This window comes from Arachis stenosperma, chromosome 5 (genome assembly GCF_014773155.1).
Source record: "Arachis stenosperma cultivar V10309 chromosome 5, arast.V10309.gnm1.PFL2, whole genome shotgun sequence".
In the NCBI taxonomy this organism is placed as follows: Eukaryota; Viridiplantae; Streptophyta; class Magnoliopsida; order Fabales; family Fabaceae; genus Arachis; species Arachis stenosperma.
Window position 1 is genome coordinate 4,459,435 of NC_080381.1, and position 18,587 is coordinate 4,478,021.

An 18,587-nucleotide genomic window follows, 5' to 3' on the forward strand; every position below is an offset into this window, starting at 1 on the left:
ACTTTTTAAACTTTTGACAAATACATTTCTGACAAAATTTAAATACAAAAAAGTCCTTGACTTTAACAAACGGAGGACAATTTAGTCCTTCCTTCTATTTGCCTCTCATACACCAAACGGAACTGGCTGACGTGGCTGAAACGGTGTCCAGGTATCCGTTACGGTGCCGCGCTGGAAGGGGAATAAAGTTCGAAGGACAAATAAGTCTTTGACGTCATTTTACAAATAAAGTTCGAAGGACAAATAAGTCCTTGAGAAATTTTTCTTTTCAAAATTAATAAACTCCTTTCGTAAATTCTCTCATTTACCTCTCTCTATTTTATATTCCTCTCTACTATTTTTACTCTATATATAATTATATTTTATATTAGTAATTTGACAAATCAAAATATGTCATTTGATATTTTTTTACAATTAAAATATTTTAAATGTAAAAGTATACACATTAAATTATTTTAAATTTTAGATAAAGAATGTTAAAATTAATTATTAATAAAAAATTACTTTTTCATATAAAAATAATAACTAAAAATCTTATTATTTAATTTTTTATCTGCGGATATCTTGGTCTTTTTAGTCAGAAATTTTTGTCAACTTACGACTTTTTTGTAAAAGTAGTTTGATTTTATAAATCTTTTGTGTCATGCATAATTTATACTGTTAGAACAAAGTGAACTATAATTAAAAAAAAAAGTATTCTCGTAATGTTATTATGGATAAAAATACTAGTTCTAATATAATACACAAATGTATTAATGCTAACTTAATACATGAATGATGCACAAATGAACTAATGCTAACTTGATGCATAAATGAATTGATGCTAACTAATGCCACTGGTATGATAAAAAATAAACTAATGCAATTTAACAAATTCTAATATAATACACAAATGCACTAAAACTGAACTAATGCAATTTAAGGAAAAAAGTAGAAACAGAACAAGCCCAATTTCTGTAATTTTAATACAAATAATTTAAATTACAGAATACAACAAGTTAACTAGATTTCAAAATACAAGCATAATTTTATAAACTAAATTCTCATAATAGAAACATAATAGAAGCATAATGAAAAAAAAAAATTCTCAATGACCTATTTGTCCTTCGAACTTTATTTGCAAAATGACGTCAAGGACTTATTTGTCCTTCGAACTTTATTTTCCTTCCAGCGTGGCACTGTAACGAACACTTGGACAACGTTTCAGCCACGTCAGCCAATTCCATTTGGTGTATGAGAGGCAAATAGACGGAAAGACTAAATTGTCCTCCGTTTGTTAAAATTAGGGACTTTTTATATTTAAATTTTATTAGAAATGTATTTATCAAAAGTTTAAAAAGTCAGGAACCTATCTATCTTTTTCCCTTATTTTTATTTCTCTTAATTTATAGTTCAATATATAGAATATGAGTAAAGTATTGTTTTTGTCCCCAACGTTTGGGGTAAATCTCAAAATTGTCCCTAACGTTTCAATCGTCCTATTTACATCCCTAACGTTTTAAAATTGACTCAATGTTGTCCTACCGTTAGGGATCCGTTAATAAAATTAACGGCGAGACAAAATTGAGACGATTTTAAAACGTTAGAGACATAAATAGGACTAAAACGTTGGGGACAAAAACGATACATAGAAATAAATTTTAATTTTATTCTTCAATAATATCAATTTTTATTGTACATAGTATTCAATTATTTTTAATCATATTTACGCTTAATCACCTTATTTTTATTCTAAATAAATTTATTTTTTTAATTTTACACTTAAAGTAATGTATTTTTTTATAAATAAATAAATTTTACACTTTTATTCTAAATAAATAATGTAATGTGATTAGAATGAAAGTGTAAAACTATAAAAAAAAATATAAGTAATGTGATTAAGTAATGAAAGTAAAATTACATTATTTATTTAGAATGAAAGTATAAAATTTATTTATTTATAAAAAAATTATATTACTTTAAGCGTAAAATTATAAAAAAAATTAATTTATTTAGAATGAAAATAAGGTGATTAAGTGTAAATATGATTAAAAATAATTAATACTATGTACAGTAAAAAATTGATATTATTGAAAAATAAAATTAAAATTTATTTCTATGTATCGTTTTTGTCCTCAACGTTTTAGTCCTATTTACGTCCCTAACGTTTAAAAATCGTCTCAATTTTGTCCCGCCGTTAATTTTATTAACGGATCCCTAACGGCAGGACAACATTGAGTCAATTTAAAAACGTTAGGGACGTAAATAGGACGATTGAAACGTTAGGGACAATTTTGAGATTTACCCCAAACGTTGGGACAAAAACAATACTTTACTGTATAGAATATTTATCTTCTGATTTAGACGTAGATCTAATGCTCTTACTGCAATCTTGTAAGTGTACTGTACCTTTTTTATGAATGAAAGTTGTTTTTTCTTTTTTAAAAAAGTATAATGTACTTCTAGATTAGTCATGTATTTTTTTTTACGTCAACTGGATAAATAATTGAATTGTAAAATATATATTTTTAGTGTTTGTAATTTTTTCTAAAAAATATCTTGAACATTTAATTTTATTAAATTTTATTTATAATATTTTTTATTTGTGTTAAAATTATTCTTAAATATTTTTATTTGTGTTAAAATTATCTCTAGATATTTATAATTTTGTCATTTAAGTTTTAAACAGATTTAATGTTCCTAAATAACTAGTTTTAATGTAAATCGAAAATATTAGAAACAAAATTGAATGAAATTATATGTTAGGATATTTTAAAAAAATCACAAATAATAAAAAAAGTTACATAAATTTTTCCTAATGTGTATATATTCATAAATATTATATTTATTTTATTTATTCAAAAAAAAAATTCCGATACCGACCAACTCCAAATTCAAATCCCACTTTGATTCTTTTTTCATAGTTTTACTTTTTTGGAAGAATAGATTGAATAGATCCGTTGGGCCATTCAATAGCTAATGTAATTGATGCTAATTAATGGGCTGCAGCGATTGAATGCTCGGTTCAAGAACGTCTGAGTTCAAGTCCAAAAAGAAAAAAGAGTTTGAATTTGGTTTTAGCCTGAGGTGAATAAAGAACCATCCAATACCAATACCAATACCAAAAAAAAAAAAAAAAAACCATTTAATACCCAAAAAACTCTAGTCAACTAACTTGGATTAGTGTAGTAATTAATTTGTTAATCTACTTAAATAAGTATTTAGAATTCGAATCCTATTTTATATATGCAACATTCTAATAGCAATAAATTTTTAAATAGAACTCTTGATATGTGATGGTTTAACCCTTAACTTGTCGGACTAAAAAATATCCTAAAAAAAAATTAAAAAAAAAAACCATCTAATAATCTAGAGTGTAAAAGTGTATGATTTTGTGGTGGGTGTGTTGTGTTGTATTAAAACCAATTTGAACTCTCTAGCTTTTTTATATAATAAATTAAGTGAATTTTTGTTTTAAAGATATAATTTAAAATATAATAATTTTTTAAAAAGGTTTTTTTAATGTATTTAATCTTCATGTATTAAAAATATACAAAAATTATTTTTTTACGATAACTTATGATACTTTTTAATTGTGTTTTTAAAACATATCTTAGTAAAAACGAATAAGTAAAATTTTTTAATTGTTTTGAAGTATTAGGACGGAAATTGAGAGATTAGAATTTAATATTATATTTATTGGTTCAGAAATTAGTATTAAAATTTTGATTTTTATCTCTAAATTTTTAGTATTTTTAATACTTCTAAAAAATAGGGACACGAAGACTAAAATTTTAGAAATAAGAATTGAAACTTTAATAATATTTTATACATAAAATATCCTATTTCAATTAATTAATTCTAATTTTATTTTTTGTACAAATCAAATTAGGTCTCTATTCTTCGCAGCCCTCACTCCTTCATCTTCACATTCCTTCTTTGAAGATCTCCAGTTGCAGCATAATCAACTTTTTCTCTCTGATTTGTTCTCTTGATCGTTCTTTTTCTCTTTTGAAGAATTTGCACTTGGAATATGTTTTGGTTTGAAGTACTTCCGCGTTGGTTGCAAAGCTCTTGAAGATTTAAGTTTAGAGAAATATTTGCAGTTACAAGGGTTGGATATCTCATGTGCAAAGCTTGAGAAATTGAAGGTGACAAGTTGTTTTGATGCGTACAGTGAGAAGAGTTGGGTGAGAATTAGTGCGCCGAAATTTTAAGATTTGGTTTAACACTATAATGCGATTACAGATACGAGTATGTTAATAGAATTTTAAATTTGACATCGGCAACCATTAATTATTCCTTAAACTGCTTTACCTCAATAATTGACTTTCGAGTCAATGAACGAGTATGAGAGAGTCCAGATAAAAAATTATTCACACTTTGAAACTTACCAATACTAACATTGTTATTCATATGAAGAAACCAACTGAAGCATCACCACATAACAAGAAAAATGAATTCGACGAGGTGGTGTGATTGTGAAGCGTTGGAGACTTGCAGATGCGCCTTGCACGTTTGGGATCATTGGCGGTGCTGTCGAATGTCGATGGCGGCCAGAGAATTTCTTTCCTTCTCGATTAAAATTTCAGAAAAAAAAAAGGGACTGGAGATTGCTGAAAAATGAAATAAAATTTGGGTTAGGATTGCATTTTAAATTTAAGGATATTATTGTAATTTCAAACATTTTAATCTCTACTTTTATTTCAAATCAAATAGGATATTAAGACATAATTTAATTATGTATACTTTTACACTAAATATAATACTAAGATTTATTTCAGTCGCTGTCTCTCTTCCAAATGCTACTTTAAAATTTTAACCCCTTCAATTTTTATAAACCGTTTTTTTAAAAAGAAATTCTTTTCCTATCAACTTATTGAAGTTTTTTTAATGATATACAAAGTTGTTCAACAAGTATTCTATTTTTAATAAGGTGAAAATTATGATAGTTAATAATTATTAGATAATTTAATATAATTAATTAAATTATCATTAGATAATTTTCAACTATTAATTTTATATGAAAATAATTGTACATAAATTTTTACTTTTTAATAATTATTATTTTAACGATATTTTTTCTAAAAAATTTACAATCTATACATTTTATATTTATACCCATATAATGGTGAAAAATAAAAAAGAATGAAACTTTTTTATCAAGGAAAAGACTAATGTCTAAAAAAGGAGAATGTCTTCGCTGTTGCAACAAATTAATGAGTTGGTGAATTAGCATGAATTTAGAGAAGCAAATTTTTGTGTAGACAGATTGATTTTATATGGGCATGATTTATAATATGATTGTTCTATATTTGTCTTATTTTTCTGTGTTTCTCTTAGTTTATTTGCTGATTTAGTTGGAACAATATTTTTTAAAATAGTAATTGTTTAATCTGTTTTTTCTTAAACATTTATACCTCGTTATTTATATAAAAAATATAACTTTAATAATATTACCATATATAAATAGTTATATTTATGAATATTCTTTTAATATATATAGCATGATATAATTTTAATTTTTTTTTATTCAAAAAGTTCTACTCAAACTTTAAACTCGTCATTGTTCTCAGGATACTTCTTGTCTTTTACTTAATAAATACAGAGAATTAGTTTTTAATTAGTTATTTTAATTAATTTTATTATAAAATTAATTTTTTACCTCTTTTTTTTTTAAAAAAGTTATAATTAAAATTTAAGATTTAAATATTAAAATTAAAAAATAAATATATATTCAAATAAATCTCTAAAAATTTCGCATCGGATATTTGTCCTCAAAAATATCTTTATTATACTGAGGTATGAATTTTATAAAAATAAGACATATAAATTTCTACCTTAATTAGATTTATTGTTTTCATTTAAACAAATAAATCTTTAAAAGTGCGACACAATAATTTATATGTCTTATCTTTATAAACTCCAAAAATTTCGAGGTAATAAAATATTTTTAAGGACAAAAATGTCCAATACAAAATTTTTAGGAACTTATTTTAATATATACTCTTAAAAATTTAACTAAAAGAAGTCGACTTTTTAATTAAATTCTACCAGACACCGATCTTTTTTTTCGAACTTGGACCAAACACCCCCCATAGGCCCATACCCAGCATGTGGAGGATAAATTAAGTGCAGGTATGAACCATTGACCCATTCTACCCTGCCGGATATTTTTGCCATGCTTGAGTAAACAACCATCAATGAGTTTCTATACAGTACAAAACCCTTGCCGAAACCCCACGCTACTCTTTCTTCTTCTGGTGAAGGCAACTCCTCAATTAAGCAACTTAATGCCTTCTTTTCTTTAGCTTTTACTACCCACTTCTTTAACTTTTTACTACTACACTATTATGGACTATTGGACTATTATTTATATATACACCTCGAAGACACAAATTTTAATGAATAACTTATGATTTTTAAGAAAAGAAAGCTACTGTCTGAGTTTTAAGAATAAAAATAACAAAAACATTTACATCATCAATTCATCGTAGCGTCCAATCCGCACCATGACAAAATAAAATTAAACAAATCTTAAGTTGAGGAAAAAACATTCAACATAGTTGGCTAAAATACTCGTTTCAAAATTCCACCTGCAAAAGCGTTCATTTTATCCACACCAACTTCATTAAAAAAAGTCATCAAAATATTATTAATATTCAAGAGTACAAGTTCAACACTTAACCCGTGGACCCACCTTTTTCTTCTATGTGATCATGGTTTAAGCTAACAAACAAGTGTTTTAGACTTTTTTCTTCTTCTTTTTTTTTTTTAATTTTTTTGACTACATAATACAACACAATTTTCCAACTTTTGTAAGTCTTCTCTTTCCCTTTCTCACTTCATTTTTCTTTCGTTGAGTCTGTAATTCAACAACCATGACCAAAACTTTCTCAGAACCTTCTTAATTAGTTATTGGCAATAACACTGATACAAAAACCAAAAGAAAAAACACATAATTCAGTAAAGGACTGCAGAAATTTCAAGTGCGATTAATTTAGTTAATGATGATGATGATGATGGACTATAGGTCTATCTCTATGTGTATAATTGTGGCGGTTTTGACGATGAGTTTGTTGGCTTCACATGGCGGTTGCAACGGTTTGCATTCCTTCGGTTATGACATGCACCACTTGTTTTCCGATCCGGTGAAGGGAATTCTCGGTGTTGATGAGTTTCCTCAGAAGGGAACTCGTCAATACTATGCTGCTATGGAACAAAGAGACCGGGTTTTCCGGCGACGGAGGCTCGCCGGCCAACACGATACGCCGCTCACTTTCGCCGCCGGCAACGTTACTTACCAGATTGACTCCTTTGGATTGTATGACTTCTTCGACCATTCTTAATTTTCCATTCCTCCTTAGTTATCTGTTTTATTTATTTATTTTAATTATTTTGGTATGGTTGCTAGTTTTTATGAGAACATTAAAGCATATTAATTAAACTCTTTTTTTTATAAGCAAAAATTTATATATATTTCACACCAAAAGTGCTACTAGGTCACAGGTTCATAGGAGATTTTATGAGTTGAGGAAGTATAGGGAGTTAATGGAATATTTGTATAATGTGTACAATAGAGGTTTAGAAATGTTCGATTCACTATTAGAGATATAACTATTAGTGTTACCTTTTCCTACCAGTTTAAACTTTTGGGATAAGTAGTTTCATGATATGCTATTAGAGCTCTATGTTCATTTTTTAATTCATATTGGGCCAAATAAATAGCCCATTGTACACATTGTATAAAGATTCCGTTGGCTCCCTAGCAGGATTCGAATGAATTTTGCCATACAGAGAAAGAAATTTCACTTTTTCTTCCTTATTGTGTACTTTTTTATGATGATGTGTTCATGTGTATATGTAATAATGATTTGTAATTCCATTGTTTTTCTTAATGGTATTTTCAGTTTGCATTTTGCCAATGTTTCTGTTGGGACACCAGCTTTATGGTTTTTGGTGGCATTGGATACCGGAAGTGACTTGTTCTGGCTACCTTGCAATTGTACCAGCTGTGTCCATGGTGTAAAGACATCAAGTGGCAAGGTATAACTTGCACTTTTATCTATAGGACTTTTAATTGGATTTATATTCTGTGTTAGCACTATTTATAATCTTTGAATTTGTTGCTTGTATTGTATGTGACAGACACTTAAGTTTAATATCTATGATCTGAAAAGATCTTCTACAAGCCAAAATGTTCTGTGCAATAGCAGCTTATGTGAAGAATCAAGTCAATGCACTTCATCGGGTAGCACTTGTCCATACCAAGTTAAATATCTATCAAATGGTACTTCAACTACTGGAATCTTGGTAGAGGATGTTTTGCACTTAGTTACAGATGATGATCAAACAAAAGATGTTGATGGACCAATTACATTTGGGTAAAAATTCTCAATACTACCTTGCTATTTATAAAATTGGACTATTCATTGTACATGGTAAGTGTAGGGAGTAGAAAGTTAGCTTCTAGGAATGTCGATGATATCATTAACCTCACTCCTAAAAGCTTAAAAGTTTGAGGTATTGGATAGAAGTAAGCACATGAATAGTTTTTATATCCCCATATATTCCCTCACACAAGATGCTTGAAGATGAAGTATAGATAATGCATGAGCTTATCTTGTTAAAAAATGAACTCTAGATTTCTCAGTTATAGCAACTTTTGACATCATATCATAAAACTATTTCCTTCCAAAACTTGAATTGTTGGGTAGAGAAATACAAATGAGCTCGCTATGTAACCGATTATAATTGCAATAACAACCGTGTCCTAGAAATCTCTAGCAGGTTTTGACTGACTTTTATCAGTGAACAGGAGAATATTAAGTTTCCTCGCGGATTCCTTAAACTAATACTTCTAGTCATGGTTTCTTACTTTCTTTTTCATTCTTGTTCTTCGAAACGGCTTGGTATACTGGACTTTCTTTTCTTCACATTACTTGTGATTAGAATCTGCAGGTTGTATTATCATCATTTTCATATTTGAATATGTTGTTGCAGTTGTGGCCAAGTTCAGACAGGAGCATTTCTTGATGGGGCAGCTCCAAATGGTCTCTTTGGACTTGGAATGAGCAATATATCTGTTCCAAGCATCTTGGCCAAACTAGGCCTTACTTCAAATTCATTTTCAATGTGTTTTGGACCTGATGGCCTTGGGAGAATCACTTTTGGGGATAATACCAGCTTGGTCCAAGGAAAAACACCATTTAATCTCATGCATTCGCAGTAAGTGCCCATCAATGTTTGGGGATAATAACTACATTTCACACTTATCACTTGAATGGTCATCTACAAGAGAATATCTGTTGAATAAAAAACTCAAAATAGACTCATAGAACAGAAACTAGAGAAGGATATATAATATATCTTGTCCAACTTTACTTGTGCTTATTTTAACATGGATGCTTCTTGGCAGCCCAACTTACAACATCACAATTACCCAAGTCATTTTGGGAGGAAATGCTGCTGATCTTGAGTTCCATGCAATATTTGACTCTGGCACCTCATTTACATACCTAAATGACCCAGCTTATACACAGATTACTGAGAGTGTAAGTAATGTACAGTAGAGTTTTATTGGTTTAAGATGATATCTAGAGTGACATGTCACGTAAAAAGTGGTTAATATTTTCTGTTTCTTTTTGCAGTTCAATTCAATGATAAAGCAAAAACGGCATTCATCTAGTTCTGGCTCTGATTCTGATCTCCCCTTTGATTTCTGTTATAACATAAGGTGATTATTTTAACTTGACTGAAACTGTAGACTTCTTTTGTCATTTTAAACCATAGCAATTACTTCCACCATTCTATTCAGAAATAAATGTAACTTCGTACAAATTATCATGCACTGATTTGATTTCCACTTCTCCGGCAGCCCGAATCAGACTGTTGAAGTTCCCACTGTGAATCTGACTATGAAAGGTGGAGACAATTATTTTGTCGCGGACCCTATAGTAACCGTTACTGGATTGGTGAGAGCATCAAATTATTCAAATACAACTTGGTTAAGGATTCATGATACTATTGAGATAAATATCTAATGATTTTCAGCCGTCTAGCCTCATGATTGCTTCTTGTGATATCCAGGATGTTGAGTTACTTTGTTTGGGCGTATTGAAAAGCGACAGTGTGAACATCATAGGACGTGAGTATTTTGAATCAAAGAAGCTGAACAACATCCATTTCTTTATATCTATCACTATCTATCTCTATATTAACTATTAAGGATGTACTAAATTTTCATAGTGACCGATATTCGAGGATTGTGTTATCATTTTGGAAATTTTTTTCTTTCAATCAATGATTCATGATTCTTCCGTTCTTGTCAGCAAACCTGCCTCTACTGCATCATTCTTTGGGACCTTTTTGTTGTCTGTCATGTTCAAAAACAATTCATGCATCAATATGACAAATACAAGCACAAAGTTCCATCACTTATTGCTGAAGCTTTGATACATAGTTGCAAACGTTCATTATATTTATCTTCATGCAGAGAACTTCATGACTGGTTACCGCATAATCTTTGATCGCGAGAACATGATTTTGAGTTGGAAAGAATCTGACTGTGAGTAGAGTTTCACTTCTACTCCATCACCATAAGAACTTGGCTTTCATTATTACTTCTCCATTAGTTATTATTGTTAATATGTTTTTTTTTTTTTACCAGGTTATGATGATGAACTCTCCAACTTAAATATTAACCAGTCTCACTCTCCTGCAATTTCTCCTGCTATTGCTGTGAATCCAGAAGCAACTTCAAACGTTTCTAATAATAACCCTGGAAGGCTGCTACCTAGTCACTCATTTAATTTAAGGCCCAGTTTTGTATTTATGATGGCTCTTTTCTTTATTTTAGCTATTTCTTGATCATACCCTATAGCTATTCAGCATTCAATCTTGTATCATTCAAATTATTAGTATTTTCTTTCACTGGAGAGTTTATAGGTTTCTTTAGCCCACACATACACACACCATATATAGAAGCATTATTATTACTCTATCCATTTTTGGGGGATATCTCAGTAGCCTTATTGATTTTGATTATGAGTTTGTAAATAATATAGCAGCATGTGCAGCTCAGTTGTAAACTGTACAATTAATAGATAGCAGAGCACATATAATACACAGTACTTTTTATGTTGAGTAAATATTCATTTCTTGATTATGAAAGATTAAAGCAATGACAATAATAATTATGACTAATTTAAATAAATTTTGTAATTATAAAAGATTATATCCGTTTGACATTTCTAACTAAATATTAATTTAGTGAGAGACGCATAGTTAGTTCTAATTATGCAATACATTCATTATGCAATATATTCTTAAACTTTTTTTATTAAGTAAAGAGTAGTACTTTTTATCAATTGAATAAATTATAATTTTAATTTATTATATTTTATATCAATTTAGATTTATAATTTATAATTAAAGTGAAAAATTTATAGTTTATGATTTAAAATTTAAACTTTAAAATTTCAAGAATATTATACATTTACTTTTTCTGAAGTGCATTAACATTCGCCAATCATGCTAATGGTGCAAGATTTGGGAACTATAACGAAATTAGAAGGAAAATGCTAATGGTGCAAGATTTGGGATCTATAACGAAATTAGAAGGAAAACAATTTTTTTTTTATTTTTGGTTTCCAACGGTATCCCCAACCCTGCAAGCCAAAGACTAATCCGCCGCGATACTGAACTCCATTTAAGGGTTTGTCGCTGACCAATGGGTTACTGCATGCACAAGACGGGATTCGAACCCCCAACACTTGCTTAAGTGAACTAGTGAGCTAACTACTGGACCAACAAAACTTGGTTAGGAAAACAAATTTATTAGTGGTGCTAAACTTGCTTTATTTCGCCCTTAATTGACTTTTTTGTTCTCGTTTACCAGGGGCGACACCTCTCTATTGTTTGACAGGTATGAGATCCACATGAATAACGGCATATACAAGAAACAAATAGAGGCTTCATCATTGAGACCAAGTTATCTAATCTTGGCTGTGTAAATTAATTAATTAATTAATTACCACCCGAAAAAATGCATCTCCTTTAATTATACAAAGGCGAACCAGTTAAGAAGACATATTAGCTGCCGTCAGCTTTAGCAGTTGTAATTAAAGTTATTATGTGAAGAAATCAATTTTCATCAATTAGCATAAGTATCCAATGTTATGACCCCACTATGGAGGAAAAGATAGTCACAAACTCACAATAATAAACTTTATATATATTACACTTATCTAATATCTATATAGTTAGTTAATTAGGATTATTTAACAGTAACTTTTCATCTCAATCATGGGAGAAAAAACCTCCAAATTATACTGTTAACTTTTACAAACAGCACCAGACAGACACAAATGTGTAGTTTCCTCTTCTTAAGATTGCAATACAAGTTATGGCATGAAAACAACAAAAAACCTTAGATGGCTCAATCTTAACAACAAAAGCCATGCCTACTTCATAATTGAGGATGCTGATTCCCTTGGAGGTAAAATTAAAGGGAAAAAACAGAGAGAAGAAAATGTGAATATTGGTGACCATAAAAACAAAAGGTGTCTAACTAATGGTGGATTGTTGGTAGAGTATTACTGTTAGTGACCCCATTTAGAAATTGGTTATGACCACCACTAACTAGGTTGATGGAGCCAATTCTATCAAAAGTCTAACTATAATATCAATCAATGTGTCTAATCAAGAAAAGCGCATAGTAAAAAGTAAAAATTAAAAAGGATTTAACTAATTCGTATTTTAAAGACATATTTTAAAAATATAATAACAGAAATTTTCTTAATGTCTTTAATATATTCAATGCATTAAAAACATAAAAAAAATTGTAATAATTTTTATAAAATATTTTTTTATAATATGCTTAACCTATACCCTTAGGTAGCGTTTGGTTGAGATTGAGAGATAGAGACTAAAAGAGACAGAGATTGAAATAAAGTTCAGTATGCTATTTAGTGGAAAGTAGAAGACAGAAATTGAAACAAAAATGAAACTCTAATTTAATTTGCACAAAGAATAAAATTGGAATTAATTAATTGAAATGAGGGTATTTTAAGTATAAAATGTTATTAAAGTTTCAGTCTCCATTTCTAAAAATTTTAATTCCCTATGTTCCACTTTTTTTAGGTAATGAAATACTGAAATTTTAGAAATAGAGATATAAATTTTAGTACCCTTATCTGAACAAACAAACATGATACTGAATCTCTCAAAACGAACGCTACCTTAAGGCACAAGTTAGTAAAACCCAATTTAAAAAGTTCACTTCTCACATTTAGGAGATTGTACTAATGGTCAACTAATCATGATAATCTATCATGGGAGATCACATTTTGAGCTTAGTCGTCTTATTTGGGAAGACCATCAAATTATGCCTATGTACTAGTGATAGCTGCACAAAAATATAAGTTTTTTTGTACACCAAACACAAGTTAGCAACCCTTGAGGTATTTAAAGTGAAAGGTATGTGAAAAATCTAAGAATAATAAAATAAATGTCAATGTGATAAAAACAGATTTGTACCCCAGAAACAAAATTTGGAGGTTTATTTTAAGAAATTTCAATTTATTCCTATAAATTTTCTATGAAAATATACTTTCATTTTCTTTTGAAGTTTTAATAAAATCTAATTCCAGGAACAACTTGCTAGAAATAAAAATTAATATATAAGCTTATTATTATATCCCCCAAAATATCATGTTTATTTTTTATCAAAGATTTCATTCTTTAATTGATATTAGAATTATTTTAGAAATTTAAAATCTATATCCAGGAATATGTAAAATAGAACAAACATATTATAATTTATTCTTAGAAATATCACAATTTTTTCATAATACTCCGGTATAATATTCTTAAGAATAATATTTTCGAAAATATAATTCCTTGAAATATATTTCTTAACCTTAAAACAAACTTCGGATTAGAGATATTGGGAGGCTCAAATGAACATGCACTACACCACAATATGTAATTCATTGCGTTTAAGAGGAACATGCACCTAATCACTAAATCCATGGAAAGAATGACAAAGTAAAAGAACTTTATAAGCCACTATTAACTACCACTCTACCAGTGACTTGAGCCTTCTGTAATTGGAGCCTAAAGTAACTTGTCTTTTTGTAATGATAATGCTTAAACATTACGATTCCATCCATTGATAATACTACTTAACGATATGATTCTCTGTGGTCCATCATATGCTAGAAAATAATTAGTCTCTTTTATGACTATAAAATGCCATTTTACCCATCTTTGCATTCCTAAGCTAAAAGCTAACATATCATCAAAGTAATCTTAATTGGCAATGGCTAGCAAGGTCCCTTTCTTGACTATGATTATCATACTTTCTGCAGTTTCCTCAGGAAACTCACTCAGCTTGAACCACTATGAAAAGTCATGCCCTAATGTTGAGTTCATTGTTGCCAAAGCAGTGAAGGATGCCACAGCTAGGGACAAAACAGTTCCTGCAGCACTTCTGCGAATGCATTTTCATGACTGCTTCATTCGGGTAATGCCCTACTATTTCATTCCTGGAGCATGCATTAAATGTGCTTTAAGAACAGGGAAATGATAATGCCACTCCATATATAATTTTTTGTATTGTACGTTTGCATGAATTTGTAGAAAATAAGAGTGACATTACCAAAATAAGAGAGACAATATTCATTTCCTATATAAGGATTTCTCGTTCCTCTTTGTTTCCTACTTAACCCTTGCACCTATGTACTAATGCATAATTTGAACCTGTCATCTCTTGTTTGGTATACTTTTGAAGGGATGCGATGCCTCTGTGCTCCTAAATTCAAAAGGAAAGAACAAAGCCGAAAAAGATGGACCACCAAATATTTCTTTGCATGCATTCTATGTCATTGATGCAGCAAAGAAAGCAGTAGAAGCTTCATGCCCTGGTGTGGTTTCTTGTGCTGATATTCTTGCTCTAGCAGCAAGGGATGCAGTTTTTCTGGTAAGAAAACAAAGCCAAATATATCAATTTTCTCACTATAAATTCTAAAATTCTAAACAACAGTTGGTGTATATAATTCTACAGTCTGGAGGACCTACATGGGATGTTCCTAAAGGAAGAAAGGATGGTAGAATATCTAAGGCCAGTGAAACAATAAATTTACCAGCACCAACTTTCAACATATCACAATTGAAGCAAAGCTTCTCTCAAAGAGGTTTATCAACAGCAGACCTAGTAGCTCTGTCAGGTAAGCTATTAAGAAAGTAAAAACCAATTACCATTTATTACAATCTACAGATTAACAGAGTTTAGAGTAACATGTCTTTCAACCCATGCATAGGAGGACACACTTTAGGTTTCGCCCACTGCTCATCCTTCAGCAAGAGAGTCCATAATTTTGATGCTACACATGATTGGGACCCTTCAATAAATCCATCATTTGCAGTGCAACTGAAATCAATTTGTCCTTTGAAAAACCAGGCCAAAAATGCAGGCACCATTATGGATCCTTCTTCAACAAGTTTTGATAATACATATTACAAGTTGATCCTCCAACATAAAGCTCTGTTTACTTCTGATCAAGTTCTGCTTGATAGCCAAGAGGGTAAGAACCTGGTCTTTAAGTTTGCCGCCTCAAAAAAGGCTTTTTATGAGGCTTTTGTTAACGCCATGATCAGAATGAGCAGCATCAATGGCGGGCAGGAGATTCGGAAGGACTGCAGAGTTGTCAATTAGAAAGTCTTAGGTCAATTTAAGTTAAATAGTGATTTACCAAATAAGTAAGATGTGTGAAAGAGGTTGGATCATATTTGAAAGATGGCAAGAACATCACTCATTTTCCTTTGTAATAGAAATTCATGTATTGTACAAGTATGTATCGACAGGAGAAACTCCTGTGGGATGATTATGTTTTATTCCATTGCTTGATTGTCTGGACAAGAGATTAACTTTCTAAAAGCAAATGAATAACACAATAATAGCATCTGTGTCACCAAAAGAAAAGAAAAAGAAACTCCCAATTGTTAACTTTGAGCTACCTCATGCATTATCTTTTGAGATAAGAGCTATCTCTGCCAATTGAATGTTACCACTTAGCAATGATGCCTTGTGGGATGGAAGGAAAGAAAATCCATCAAGCAGCTCGAGACACTTTAGGCCCCATTTCCTCATCAAGAACTCAATAAGGTGATGCCCGCTGCAAAAAGATTAGACAGATAAATTTTTAAAACACCATAAAAATATGGAGGTTGTAGAGCTAGTATGGAATCGGCTGATAAATTCTGAGCATCACATAGAGTGAAAAAGTACCTTCGATTGTGGTACGAGGTTATAAAACTTGACCCAGGGGAATTTTGCAGCAGAAACGTCACAGTGGCAAAGAGGTCATCAAAGGCTAAATGCCATAAAATAAACAATGTTTTAGTTAACTTGATGGAGGAAGATGACAAATCCTTAATACCACATTGTCTCACCGTTTGAATCATACAAGACATCAGCTCCTAGAATAATAGTTGGTTGTAAACTGAATATGGATGAATCCCAAACACCCCATGTCAATCCTAGCACCTAGAAACACAAGGGATTTACACATTGACATTTATACAAAACGAAATATCTGAAAACATAAAATTTCCAACATCATGTCTACACATAACCACTGGTTGTGCTCCCGTGAGCCACATGCTCAGCACATCATAGAAATTCCATAGTAAACACGAGTGTAAAATCATAATTTCAATTGTAAAATGAACAAGCACATTGCTACCAATGAAATAACAGTTACTAGAAAGCATGTTACGCAATTCACTACATTTTGTGACTAAATTACTAACTACTCAATCAAAGGCTCACATTGCACTCGATTTTATTCAAGTCACACACTCTTCTCATGTTTTCAAGCACCTGCAAATTCCAAAAACAACAAGCAGCCATTTCAATAAATAAATAAAAACTCAGTCACATTTTGTTTTTAAAACCAAATTCAGCTTAATTTGAAACCTCTAATCTGGTGGAGTCATCAGTAAGAGTAACATTGGCCCCAACTTTTGCTGCAACCAAACCAGGCAAGGAAGTTCCGGCACCAAGCTGCATGAAACATTAACAAGATGAGATGGGAAATGATTATAGTTCATACTTCACATTGAATCCACAATTAAATTGAAAAATATTATACCTCAATAACAGTAGCTCCTTCAAATCGGTGCTTTTGTTGCCAAACATACTCAGCGAGAACTACGCTGCAGGGCCATACGAACAGGCCATAGTCCTCCTTCATGTTCTGCGTTAAGAAGGGGAAAAAAAGTTGCATGGGAATGATGGAAATGTTAGGCGTCAAAATCAGGGTTTCGTTTGGTGAACCTCAATGATGGATATGCATAAGGTTGGTGCTTCGGGGTCATCATCGGCAAAACAGTGGCGAGAGAGGGTGGTCATGGCGGTGGTGGTGGTGGCGGTGACGGCGGCGTTGTCGTCCTCCGAGTTCTTGTCTTTCCCCATGTCTCCCCTGCTCTTCCCACTCATTTTTTACATTATCTCTTTGTTACGATAAACATAATAGACATGGATGACCATTAATGTCATGGCTCGTCAGTTCTCATTTTACCAAGAAAGAATGTACATTAATGAAGGTTGAAAATTTTCCTTCATTATGCTTATAAAAGGAGGTTAAGCCTCCGTCCATATGACACACAGCAAGAATATATATAATATATTCCCTCTCTCTCTCTCTTACTATAAAGCATTTATTTTCCTTTTCTTATTACACACAACTAAATAATAAGAAATCGATTCCTTTTTATGTTGCAATCAAATACCCTTCTCCTTATATTATTATTACAATTCTTTCTCTTCTTTTATTTTATAAGTATTTTAAATTCTATTTTCTATTACTCTTTACATTAATAATAGAGTCTTCTATTTGTACATCTTTATTTTATATATCTTTTATTTATTTTACAACACGTTATCAGCACGAGACTCTGATCAAATCTTTAGGAAGACTCAGGTAATATTTTCATTATGTCGAAACTCTCTCATCTTGAATTCAATGCTCTTGATATATCTGGAAACAATTATTTATCATGGATACTAGATGCTGAAATCCATCTTGATTCAATGGATCTTGGAGATACCATTAAGGCTGAAAATAATGCATCTCAGAAGGATAAAGCCAAAGCCATGATTTTTCTTCGTCGTCATCTTGACGAGGGATTGAAAAATGAATATCTTACATTAAAAGATCTTGCAGATCTTTGGAAAGACCTTGAAGAAAGGTATAATCATCAGAAAACGGTAATACTTCCTCAGTCCCGATATGAATGGACGCATTTGCGTTTACAAGATTTTAAATCTATAAATGAATATAATTCTGCAATGTTTCGAATCACCTCACGAATGAAATTGTGTGGGGAAAAAATAACTGATCATGATATGTTGGAGAAAACTTTCTCAACCTTCCATGCCTCGAATGTGCTCCTGCAGCAACAGTATCGAGAGAAAGGGTTTAAAAAATATTCTGAGTTAATTTCTTGCCTTCTTGTTGCCGAACGCAATAATGAGTTGTTATTGAAAAATCATGAAGCGCGCCCAGCTGGCGCCGCCCCATTTCCTGAAGTAAATGCGGCAA

The 18,587-nt window shown here is 30.8% G+C and overlaps 3 protein-coding genes across 4 annotated transcripts; 2 read left to right on the forward strand and 1 right to left on the reverse strand.

The window, feature by feature from the left end:
* The first annotated feature begins 6,789 nt into the window (after positions 1–6,789).
* Positions 6,790–11,129, forward strand: LOC130982344 (aspartyl protease family protein 1). Its single transcript, XM_057906320.1, has 10 exons — positions 6,790–7,303; positions 7,890–8,025; positions 8,128–8,363; positions 8,983–9,207; positions 9,398–9,533; positions 9,630–9,715; positions 9,857–9,953; positions 10,069–10,126; positions 10,475–10,546; positions 10,649–11,129. The coding sequence occupies exons 1-10, from the start codon at positions 6,987–6,989 to the stop codon at positions 10,846–10,848; spliced, it is 1,563 nt and encodes a 520-aa protein (XP_057762303.1). The 5' UTR covers positions 6,790–6,986; the 3' UTR covers positions 10,849–11,129.
* A 3,139-nt stretch (positions 11,130–14,268) lies between these two features.
* LOC130982657 (peroxidase 64-like) lies at positions 14,269–15,901 on the forward strand. Its single transcript, XM_057906704.1, has 4 exons — positions 14,269–14,506; positions 14,774–14,962; positions 15,047–15,209; positions 15,303–15,901. Exons 1-4 carry the CDS (start codon positions 14,303–14,305, stop codon positions 15,695–15,697), a joined length of 951 nt encoding a protein of 316 aa, XP_057762687.1. The 5' UTR covers positions 14,269–14,302; the 3' UTR covers positions 15,698–15,901.
* LOC130982658 (uncharacterized) lies at positions 15,452–17,555 on the reverse strand. 2 transcript variants are annotated; one of them, XM_057906705.1, is made up of 8 exons: positions 17,321–17,555; positions 17,136–17,240; positions 16,961–17,047; positions 16,814–16,864; positions 16,435–16,528; positions 16,271–16,355; positions 16,000–16,157; positions 15,452–15,678 (listed from the first exon to the last, which is right to left on the reverse strand). In XM_057906705.1, the coding sequence occupies exons 1-7, from the start codon at positions 17,480–17,482 to the stop codon at positions 16,001–16,003; spliced, it is 741 nt and encodes a 246-aa protein (XP_057762688.1). In that variant the 5' UTR covers positions 17,483–17,555; the 3' UTR covers positions 15,452–15,678; position 16,000. The 2 variants fall into 2 exon arrangements, with proteins under 2 accessions (XP_057762688.1, XP_057762689.1); XM_057906706.1 differs by lacking the exon at positions 15,452–15,678 and adding an exon at positions 15,862–15,945 and having other exon boundaries at positions 16,051–16,157.
* Between the last annotated feature and the right edge of the window lie 1,032 nt (positions 17,556–18,587).